This window comes from Myotis brandtii, unplaced genomic scaffold (genome assembly GCF_000412655.1).
Source record: "Myotis brandtii unplaced genomic scaffold, ASM41265v1 scaffold2247, whole genome shotgun sequence".
Classification (NCBI taxonomy): Eukaryota; Metazoa; Chordata; class Mammalia; order Chiroptera; family Vespertilionidae; genus Myotis; species Myotis brandtii.
The window spans coordinates 383706-395614 of NW_005358421.1; the positions used below are offsets into that span (position 1 = coordinate 383706).

Below are 11909 nucleotides of genomic sequence, written 5' to 3' on the forward strand. Positions count from 1 at the left end.
AGTGCTATCCTTGAAAGATCTGAATACATAGGCAGCAACCTTTCCCCCCTAGCTAGGACTAGAATCAGAATGTTCTCTAACTAGAAAGAAAGCTTTTAGTTCATCTAATCTAGTGGTATTCAAACTTTGTTGCACATCAACACACCTAACACTCTTCTAAACATCCCACGTGCTACACTCCTTTCTCTTCTCTATAGAACCCAAATTGTCTAGATTAGGGCCCAGGAATTTGTATGTGATAACAGTTCCCAAAGTTATTAAATTTCTTATGGTAAGGCTAAGGTGATGGAGCTACATCTCAAAGTAGAGTGAATTTTAAATATATGTATTTGTCTCTCTCTTATATAATAGTCCCAGGATCAGCAGTCCAAGTTGGCAAGATAACTTGCCAACACAGTTACTCAGGCATGTGGGTCCCTCCCTTCTGCTGTCCTTTCTAGGACATTATCATCATCTACATTATCAAGGTTGAGTCAAACACATGTTTAATTTTGGGATCTAGATGTTGGAAAGAAAAAAGAAATCACAGAAGAGGCCAGTCCAATGTCATATGACCTGGACCTAGAAGTAGCATATATCACTTCTGTTCAGGGAGCCTAGGAAGGGATGGGGCAGTCGGGACAGCCAGTCTGGCTGGGCAGCCCTGTGCATTACGTACCTCTTTGTCCTGAGAGCAAAGAGGGTGGTTTGGGGTGAACAACCTGCAAACTTCCCCGCTGTGATCCTAATGCATACCAACATCTCTCAGAGAACCCACATCTACTCCAACCTCTGCATTGTATAGATAAGGAAAATGATACCCAGTGATATGAAATGACTGTTTTGGGGGGACAGGTTGAGTCAGTAAAACAGATGAAGATTTACCCACGACATTGCAGAGGCTCTCTCCTTACTGCAGCACCATCCCCGGACTTGAGGCCAGGGACTTGTTTCATTTCAGAATTGTTGATAAAGAAATTGAGTGCACTTTAGAGGGAATGGTTAGAGACAAGAAGGGTACTTCTCTTATGCTAAATAACTCCTCCCAGTATCCCTTTCTCAAATCTTTGTAACACTCCAACTTTGTTTCTAGACCCGACTCTTTTTTCCATTCCCTTTATGATTAGATTGGTCTCCTTTATCACTCATTTCATTTCCTCTAATGCTTCCTCTCAGCTCTAGGGATTAGACACACATCTGTTAGGGTCGCTGAAGGAGGAATGCACACGTGGTAAGGGATTATGAATTTATTAGGTCATTTGGATATCAGATCGGCTGAGCCCCCAAATGGCACCAGTGCTATCCTTAAAAGGGACAGGGAGTCAGAGATTTTAAAGGACTCTTGGTGAGCTTTTTCTGGGTGGAAAATTCTCTGGGCGGGTCCTGAGGGGAAAGATAATGGTCTTAACAAGTGGAATGTGGTCTTAGCACGTGGAATGTGGTCTAAGCAAAAGTGAATGTCCATTGTGAAGTGGCCTGAAGGTCAGTTCCTAGGGGAGGGGGTATTGATTCAATTATTTGATCAAACCTAACATTATATACCTCATTTATTTTTCTAACAAGCACTTTTTGGGCTATTTCTAGTTAAGCGGAGCTTGTGAGATTGCATGAGCTGAGATAATAGAATGAGAACAGGAAGAGGAAGAGCATCAAGATCAGCCCACCAGCTTATCGTTTGGCTCAGTGGGTAGAGCGTTGGCCTGCGGACTGAAGGGTCGGGGCTTTGATTCTGGTCAAGGGCACATGCCAGGGTTTCGGGCTCAATCTCCAGTGGGGGGCGTGCAGGAGGCAGCTGATCAATATTTCTCTCTCATCAATGATTCCCTCTCATCATTGATGTTTCTATCTCTCTCCCTCTCCCTTCCTTTCTGAAATCAATAAAAAATATATTATAAAAAATATATTTTTCACCAAAGGAGTGAAGACAAGGACACATGTTCTGTGGACTGTGATGAGAGCAGCCTCAAAACAACAGAGACTGGGAAGGTGCTGGGGACAGGTTAGGTAGGAAGATAATGGAGCATTAGCGGCCTTGAAAGCCAGTCTGAAAAGTTTACATGTGAAGCTATAAGAAAAAAAAAAAAGGAGCCCTCCGTAGTTTGCAAGCAGAAAAGAGACATTATGATAACTTCACATTTTAAAATCAGAAATCCCCTGCCTGTTATCATCATGAAGGACCTGAGGATGCACATTATGTCAAAGAGGTGACAGGCTTCAACAGTGAGAAGTGCTAGCACGCAGGAGTTTGACTCTCTATTGCCCTCTCATTTGACATCTTTGAGACTTCATAGTATGATGACTGGCTAGATCTCGGGAGATCGGGCTGCCAAAGGCTTGGAATAGAGTGCCAGAGCCCCTGATTCCTTCAGAGAAGAGGAAACGTTTGGTCTGTAGAGGATGCTCCTGAAGTAGAAAAAGGTATCTATCTATTCTGAGTCTTTGCTCTTCTCTCCTGGTGAAGGAAGAAATCTGTACTAAGATCTGAATTAAGCTGGACTTGCTTTTTCTTGCATATTAAAAGAAACATTCCTAGAGTTTGAACAGTTATTGTCTCTGGACTGGCGTGCCCATCACCGAGGGCTGGACTCTACAGTAGGATTCTACGGTGAGAAAGAAGTTACTAACGTTTGAACCAAGAGCAGACCCGTTGAACTGCTCCCCCACGATTGAGCCCACCCCGTGGCTGGTGACTGGGTGGGAGTACCAGCCTTGCCACATAGAACTGTCCCTGGAATTAAACCCAGTGAGTGCATCTCCCTTCCAGGGCCCTGGGTTCTCCTCCTGCAGAGAAGAGAACTCTGGGCCCCAGACATTTCTCTCTATCACTTTCTCCCCTGGCTGCCAAATGCAAACTGAGTGTTAATCACATACCGATTTGGCCAGCCCATAGTGAATGTTTGTTTTAACAGTCACCAAACTGACAAGGAAAACCCAGCTAAAAGATACAAAAATATCTGCCCACGTGCTGCATGTTGGTTGATTGTCAGTGTTTTGCAGGTTTAATGTGAGAATTCTGCACCAAATGTGAAAAATGTTAGTAAAAGGAGAAAGATTTATGAGATCTGAAGAGAAACCAGAGTATGAAAACATTAGGAAAGTTGACATATAAAGGGTGATGTACAAGTATTACAGTGATGTAACATTAATTTACATGCATTTATTTAAAATTGGTCATTAAAAAAGTGTGGCCTCAGGATGAAGGGAAGATGTAAGATGAGAAAACAGAAGTATATAGGCACACGTTAATAAACAAGAAACTGCCCATATTTTATGTAGAGTGTTGAACCATAGATTTACAAATAAACAACTGGTAATGAAAAGAAATTCACGACAGCATCAGAAAACAAGATTGAAGACTAATTCTGCCTGACACTTGACATAGACTTTCTATTTCTCATTTCTCTGCCTCTTTATTTCTCTGTGCCTTGCCATTCCTTGTACTAAGATCTGAATTAAGCTGCCCTGGGGAATCGAGGCTATACTTGAGGGAAAATTTCAATAAGCACTTTATTTCTTCCCTCTGCAGCAACCTGTGACATTGATAAGGATAAGGAAAGAGGGTTGCGTGGAGCTGGAGGTGTTGACTGAGGGCAGCAGCAAAGGCAAGAGGTCTTCCCCTCTGGCATCTTTGGCTGCACAGATGGGCTCACATTTGTGTGCATGCCTCAGCACACACGTTTCTTTGAAGAGAAGCAGCAATAATAATATCCCCTATGCTCATTCACTATTCCTCTGAATAATCTCAGTGTCAGCACAATTAATTTTCAATGATCTATATTGGTTTTGGACCTTCTTTCCTTAATTCTGTCACATTGGGTGAACTCTGCTTCTTGGCTTCATAGTTGAGCTAGGATGCAATTCAGTGTGTGTGTGTGTAAAGAAAGTATACCCACTCTAGGATCAGTTATAAATTTTAATGATATTATCCACGATTGTTGATTTTTCATTCATCCAGTTAGTATAAATAATCAGTTTACTGTAGTGCTAAAAGGGTAGATGTGAATAACAGAAGGCAATAAACAATAAGTATGTTCTTCTTTAGATAGGCTATAGTCTCACAGCTCTGTAAGACTTACAATCTAGAGCCACTAACTAACCAGCTCATCAGAGAATGACCTGTTAGCACTGCCAATATTTTCTTTAACGAGGTAACACTGTGGTATTGGCACCTGGGGAACTGTTTGCCTGTAGTAAGCTGGCCCATAGTTATCACCAGGTCTGGGCTTTCAAAACAGCTTATGCCAAGATTCTGTCCACGCTTGCAGCTGGGGGTCTTGGGGGCCCTGCAGATCACTTCCATGGAGCCAAGAATAAAGTTATTGCTCAACTTGCATGACCCATTAGCTTCTGAAACTTTTCTCCAGATCACTATGTCATTGTAACACTCTTTGTCATTACCTGGACTGTTTCCCTTGGAGAAGCTATCATGTAATCTTCTGAATGTCGATAATGAAGACGTAATATCCTTGGATATGCCAAGGCTAGTATTTTTATACAACAGAGTCACGTTCATTAATATCTCAATGGTCTGTGTTCCTTGGTCACTTTTTGCCAAGTCATTTTGCATCTCTCCCTCTGAAAATTCTTCTTTAATTGTCTCCATTTTGTTTCCTGAAGATCCTACAAGAATCAGCCCCAGGCAGAGTAGCAGCAGAGAGGCCTCCATCTCAGATCTAGGATGCTCTCTTCTGCAGCGAAAATAAAAAGTAAGAGGTAAAACTAAGGAGAATATTAAGGAGCTAGCTCTCTTTTCCTCATGACAGTTATTCCCAGGATTGACCCCTCATGTACCTTAAGACTCCTACATCTGTTCATGGAAGTATGATGCTGTGAAAAGACAATCAGCTGTGGAGTCTGAAGACCCAGTTTCAAATCCCTGCTTATCCACTAACAATTTACTCTACCTCATTAAACTAACCTCAGTTTCCCCATATGAAAAATAGAAAACGTGAGAATTACATAGGATAATATGTTTATAGTACCCAGAACCAAGTCATTATTTCTCTTCCTGTTCCCCTCATCTGTAATCTCATCGGTAGGATCTGTCATCTTCAAATAGATCACAAGAATCTCACTCACAGATTCCTCACTGTTCCTGTGTCTCCCACAGCCTCACACAGTACCCAGCATGCACTTGAAAAAACCCCCACAACGTTATTCTGCCCTCTCCCATTTCTTTTCCCACCAATCTCAGACATGGGATATCTGCCTTTACCAGTTTCTTTAGCAAAACTGATCCTGTAGAGAAAGCTTCCAGTTTGTTGGAGGGTCAGAAGTGAAACTGTATTTGTTTCCTGAGAGTTTCTGCTATTGGGTCTAGCTGAGGGAAGGAGGGGCCAAAAACAGGGGAGGGAGAACTGTATGAGATTGAAGTAGGGGACAACGTGGAACCAAGGACACTCAGAGGACTTAACAGAGTGTCCATTTGGCTGTCAGGATCCTAGTGACCTGGGCAGCACCACTCTGTCTCTTCTGTGAAATATTCCCTATTTATTTATATTTTAACCCAAAGTGATTTTTCTTTCTTCTTTGAAACCCTACAGCATAGGTTATATTGCACTTCACTTTATATGGTTCTTTTTTTATTTTTCAAGTTGGTTGATATATGTTAGTCTTTTCTTTCTCTTATTGAGGCTAAAAATCTTTTGAGTCTGGAATATACTTCCTGCTTCTTTTATTCTGTACAGAATCAAACACTTTCTCAGCAATGTTTGTTAACAACATAGTATGGCTTGACTAATGTAGAAAATTCTTTACTTGAAAATTCACAATGAGCTCCCAGAAAGAATGGTTATTTACAGTGATAATCCTTTATCTTGCTCCAGAAAGATCTTACTCATTTCTCTGGTCTCTAAGAGCCTCCTTCCTTTACACTTGTATCTCCTGCATTATCATACTTACTTATATCCTGATCATCATTCCTTGCCCCTCCATTCCTTCAATACACTACTTTCTAAAACACCACTTGTAATGACATTACTTCAGAAATATTCAATTATCCCTCATTGCCTACGTGAGGTAATCGAATCCCCTGAGACCACTTAGCCAAGGCTCTACTTGATCCAATCCCCTTCTCAAGGCTCACCTCCCATTATTTTGGTATGCAAGCTGGCTCTCATTAAATCAGTGTGACTCACTCCCTTTGAATGCACTCTATTCCATCTTTCCATTTCTGCTCCTTTCTGAATGCCTACTCTTTTCTGCCTCTTAAAACCCTTCAGAGCCCAATTCAGATCCCATTCTTTTGTTGACATATTTTCTCACTACTTAAGCTTGCCAAATTCATTTCTCACTTATATCCTGAACATATATATCTGAACTTCTTACCACCACTTCTTTTTTTTCTTATTCACTTCTCTTTTCTTTCCTTTTTATTAAATAATTCTTTATTGTTGAAAGTATTACATGTCCCCTTTTTTCCTCCATTAACCCCCTCCAGCCCACCCTGCCCCCTGCCCCAGGCCTTCAGCACCCTATTGTTTATGCCCATCCACCCACTTCTTTTTTCTAAAAAAAAAAAAAAAATGTTTTTATTGATTTTTAGAGAGAGAAGAAGGGACAGATAGAAACATCCATGAGAGAGGAAAACTTCAATTGGCTGCCTCCTGTGAGCCAAACCAACTAGGGAGACCACCCACTTCTTTTTTTTTTTTTTAAATATATATTTTATTGATTTTTTACAGAGAGGAAGGGGGAGAGATAGAGAGTTAGAAACATTGATCAGCTGCCTCCTGCACATCTCCTACTGGGGATGTGCCCGCAACCAAGGTACATGCCCTTGACTGGAATCGAACCTGGGACCTTTCAGTCCGCAGGCCAACGCTCTGTCCACTGAACCAAACCGGTTTCGGCCCACCCACTTCTTATACCACGCATTTGACATTAGTACACATGGACTTGTTTTTTTTATATTTCATTTTAAAATGTCCTGTATGTAAAACAAGAGCAAAGACCCAGTACCAAGAATATATAAGCCTTAATAATTGGGTTGATTGATTATTAATTGATTATTAAGAATTAAGTGGATGTGTTCATGTTTGTGCCTTGAACATAGACTTAGTGTAGGTTGAGGGGAGGCTGGAAGAAGGTTTAGATTATTTCCTAAACATCGACTGCCATCGATATAAATAGTGAGGTGATAATAGGAAAGCAGACAATAAGGAGAAAAATAAGAACACTGTAGATTCCCAGTTTTTCTGGAACATGTATTTCAACTGGGCAGAAATCCCAGCTACCTGGGTTTGATTTGGGCTGCTAGGTGCCCATTAAAAACAACAACAACCACCCCCCCCCCAAAGAATAAGTAAATAAAAAGAAATAAAAACAACAACACCCAAACTGCAAATGTGTAAAATGTCACAATTCATTTGAATTGGGCTTTGATCCTCATTGACTCAAAATACTGTGAGGATAATTTCCATTGACAGTCTCAGTTGCATACTGACACTTTAATGGGAATGCATTTATCTGTAAAATTTTGTTTTTAATTAACAAGAGGGAGGTTAGGTGAGTAAAGGAAGAGAAATCATTGGGAAGGACAATAAAGCCCAGGGAGAGGAGTAGGAAAAGGAATCAGAATTCAGAACATAGAAATTAATAAAAACAAACACTGTTTGCTCAGTGGTGAGAGAATCAGCCTACGGAGTGAAGGGTTACAGGTTCGATTCCCGGTCAAGGCCATGTACCTCGGTTGCAGGTTCAATCCCTGGTGGGGCGAGAGTGGGAGGCAAATAATAGCGGGAGGCAATTAATTGGCATCAGATGTTTCTCTCTATATATCTATCCTCCCCCCTCCCTTTCACTCTCTAAATATCAATGGGGGGAAAATAGCCTCAGGTGAGAATTAAAACAAAACAAAAAACATAGAAATGGGAGCCATAAAGGACACATTTTAGCTACTGTAAAGTTTTACCCAGGAAATGATGCTGCAACCAGGACCCCGCATCATATACCAAGGACCACCTGTTCCTGCTCAGCATCTGAAGATGCTGAGGGCCCTGGTCCCTTGGTGGCATTCCAACATCCATGAAGACAATGGTGACAATGGGTTTCTGCAGAGAAATGGGTAATGAAACTCAACTGTGAAAGGGCCACCCCACATGGGTAAGCCTTGCCCATGTCCTTTACTTACCTCTGTCACTCTCCTCCCCTCTAATCTAATCAATCGAATTTGTTGCTTACAAAGACTGAGTTAACAACTAGCATAGGTGTACCTCCTTCTTTGATCTAACCTTTAATTAAGTACAAATAAATAATGCAATAGTTGAAGTCTCTCAACTGAAAAGATCGGAACAGAATGGACCCTATGAAGCTCACGCATCCCTGGGGCTGCTCTGGCTCACTGTAGGAGTTCCCGGCTCTCAATTACAGGATTGAAATGTCATAGTTCAGAACTAGTGTTCCCATAACCTGCCAAATACCCCTTCTTTCTTACTACTCCCCAGTACTAACCCTCCCTTCCAACAAGGCTAGTTTCTGTACTACTAAGAAATAAAATTGTGGTGTGATAGGCCTGGAAAGAACCTCAAAGACTATCTCGTTCAAGCTCCCTCACTTTACAGATGAGACAACTGAGGCTCAGAGAGAAAGAGGACTTCATCAAATTCCCTTCCTTCTCTTCCTTTGCCCTCTAACTCTAAAGATACGCTGCCCATAGTTGAAAGTGAAATAACTAAAGAACCAGTCCAGTTGTAAGAACTAAAAGAGGGAAAGAATTAGTAGTCTGGTCAAAGTCCTTCCTGTTTCCTCTGGGGATGCCAAGAGGAGGTACAATGAGCTCTGAGGGTCTCAATGTCTCCCTGAGACATCCTTATCCGTTTCTCTCCACAGCCTTCCAAGGAAATGGTTTCTGGCTCCTTCTGATCTCTTTTTCCCTTTCTTTCAAGGCGCAGAGGAAGCGCTGAACAGGAGCAGCTGCAGCTTGAGTTAATCTTTAAGAGAAAATCCTAAGAGATGACCCCAATTGCCTCTACACTTAGAACCAAGTAGGGTGGAATGAATGCAGTACTTGCTCTAGGTATGAAATTTAAGGGGCACCAAAAAGCCCAGTAATCAAGATGATATTTTTAATGCGACTTTTAAGAATTAATTTAATTCAAAACAATCCCTGATGAACAAATATCAAAAATGTAAATAACAGGACCTGACCCTGCGTGGGCACAACTCACGTACTTCGCTCACCCTAAATCCAACCCTGTCAGATTTGTCTTGATTTAAAATTGAGATATTTTGTTCATCAGAGATTTTTGCATTAATTTTGATTTTTTAAAAATATTCTTTATCTAGATTACTTGGGGGAGGGTGCCCCTTAAAATTTGCATGTAAAGTGAGTGCCTCACTCACCTTATCCTAATCCCAGTCCTGCATAGGATTCACTCTTGGCTCTCATCAAATGACCCAAAGAAAAGGAACAGGAAATTGAAACACATGCATAGTTTATGATTTAATTTGGTAGAGTTTTGTTTTTTATTGAAGCAGAGTAAGAAGATTCCAGCTCATTTAGTTTTTTATTGAAGCAGAATAAGAAGATTCCAGCTCAGCCATACTGGAAGGATAAATGAATTACTGGTGGCTACCATTTCACTTGGGCTTTCCCCCATGTCCACAGTCAGATGTGCTCCAGGAAGAACCAGCACCAGTGCCCATGGGAGAGGAGCAGAGAGGATCTCAGATTCAGGTGCTGGTCTCAAGTTATTCAACATATTTCTGGAAGTTAACGGGCCCCATGTCATCGCAAGTGACTACAATAAACCCCTCTGTGGGGGAAATGTGGTACCTGCAGGCAGGATATCTGATACCTTCAATGAGCTTACAGACTGTCATTTTGAACTTTGTCTCACTCTGGAAGCATGAAATGCTGGAATGGTTTTGGCAAGCCATCCTCTTGGGAGAAGTGCAAACACGATTGATCTGTCGAGGCCTCTCGTGGATGAAGACATGCTCTTTTTTGCAGGTGTTGTCAGGTTCCTTGATGATTCTTTCTAAGATCATGTGGTTGCAGTACCTTACAGCAATATTACTCTGAGGGTAGTCCACGTGCAAGTGTTCTATGGTTGACATCACTGTTTCTTCATACAGCTCGTTTTCCCAGAACACAATCATCAGGAAAATTATCACCATTAGTATCATCAGGGGTAAGAGTCCCTTTACATCTGTGGCTTTAATTCCTATAGAGTAAGAGGAAACAGAAAGTAGCAGAGGGTAATAAGAGTCCCTCCATCCCCATCGTTTGCTCCCCCACCCTTAGGACATTTTATTTCCCTCACTCTGCTAATTCAAATCATGCTTAGCCTGCAAGATCCAAGACCTTTCTGACCATTTCAATTCTCAGAGTTTGGCACTGAAGTGATCTCTAATTATTTCCATTTGTTTTACTTCCATCAGCTCCTTGTTGGCAGGTATCTGATCTTCTAGTTTTCCCGAATCTGTCAGAGAGCTTAACATAGAGACGGACAGACAGAGGTGCTCGAAAGTACCCATGCCTGCTTGATTCATTCCTGTTGCTGAATGAGTTCCTTCCCATAATTGTCTCAACTCTAATTCCACCCAATTCTTCATGCTTTTAGCACTGTCTTCTAATCTGTCCTTCCCAATTCTCCTTCTGCCAACCCCAATGGGCTCTGTTAGCTCCTCTTACCTTTCCTTTTTGCTGTAGCTTTCACAAGTAACATATCCTTGTGATCATGGATCTGAGAAAGTCCTTTGTGTCTCGCTGTTCTCTGACAATAACTGGTAGGGAGCCAGTCGAGCGTGGGGTGGGCCCAGTAGAAAGAACAGGCAGGGAGGAGCCTGTAGGGGAGTGTGCTTGGATGCCTTTGGAAAGGAAAAGACCTTAATCTTCAGAGGGAGAGTTGAGTAAGGCGGCCCTGAAAGTGTCCTCATTAAACAAGTGTAGACTTTTCAAAACATTTAGTAAAGTGCTGATCTGTGCCAGACACAGCATTGTCTATTTTCCAAAATTTCATCCAGTCCTTAGTCAAACTATGAAGTAACTATTATCTCCCTTTCATTAATGAAGAAATTAATTGCTGAACAGTTCAAGTGGAGATGGGAGATGACAAAGGTAGTAAGAGTTTCACTTTCTCAATGTTTGACACTTGGACTCCAGTTTCAGTAAGTTTTATTCCCATGTGGTGTTCAGGACAAGGCAGAATAATCCCCTGACATTAACATTAGTCTTAATAAAGCCCTAGAAAATATAGCAATGGTTCCCAAACTCTGCTGAATAGTACAATCACCTGGGCATTTTTAAGTGCCACCTTGAGACGTTCTGCTTTAATTGGTATCAGGGTGACCTGGTTTTGGATTATTAAAATTCTTCCAGTGATTCTAATATGCAGCAAAATTTGGGAACTACTGATCTATGGTATACATTGGAAACCTACATGGAAAATTGTGGACAAGGGCTTGGTGAAAGATCAAGTTATTGAGACCATAGAATTATTTTTGTTGCTATCATTTCCTGGCCATTTGATATAGGAATGGAAAAACAGACTTAATTTTACCATTTCTTGCCCTGAAATGATTTATCTTTTGAAGAGACATCTATGTAGTCCTCTCTCTCTCTCTCTCTCTCTCTCTCTCTTTCTCTCTCTCTCTCTCTATATATATATTATATATCTAATCTAATAATAGACAAACATGGTAATTGACCATACCTTTGCTACGCCTCTCATTGGCTAATCAGCGCGGTATGCAAATTAACTGCCAAAAAAGATGGCAGCTAATTTGCATACTGCAGCCAGGGAGGGTAAGCGCCATTCCACCTGCCCTGCTGCCAACCGGGCCTGCTATTTGCCACCCGAGGTGGTGGGGTGGGATAGCGTCATTCCGCCTGCCCTGCCACCATCCAGGTCTGCTACCTGGGGCCCGGGGTGGCGGGCATCCCGTGTGCCACCCAACCCAGGGCAGCTGGGCGGGGCAGCAGCAAT

The 11909-nt window shown here is 41.8% G+C and overlaps 2 protein-coding genes across 2 annotated transcripts in view; both read right to left on the bottom strand.

Annotated features, from left to right (window-relative positions):
* Window positions 1-4051: 4051 nt before the first annotated feature.
* RNASE11 (ribonuclease, RNase A family, 11 (non-active)) lies at window positions 4052-4645 on the bottom strand. Its single transcript, XM_005866174.1, has one exon. It carries the CDS (start codon window positions 4643-4645, stop codon window positions 4052-4054), a length of 594 nt encoding a protein of 197 aa, XP_005866236.1.
* A 4885-nt stretch (window positions 4646-9530) lies between these two features.
* Window positions 9531-11909, bottom strand: part of RNASE12 (ribonuclease, RNase A family, 12 (non-active)) — an 8358-nt gene continuing 5979 nt past the window's right edge. The window contains exons 2-3 of the mRNA XM_014539646.1: window positions 10616-10791; window positions 9531-10145 (exon numbers count right to left, since the gene is read on the bottom strand). Coding sequence (XP_014395132.1) covers window positions 9670-10145; window positions 10616-10649 — 510 coding nt within the window. The 5' untranslated portion in view covers window positions 10650-10791 and the 3' untranslated portion in view covers window positions 9531-9669. The remainder of the gene's footprint in view (window positions 10146-10615; window positions 10792-11909) is intronic.

Excerpts from the sequence above, each read along its gene's own strand:
- RNASE11 (XM_005866174.1), bottom strand. The coding sequence starts at position 4,645 with ATGGAGGCCTCTCTGCTGCTACTCTGCCTGGGGCTGATTCTTGTAGGA.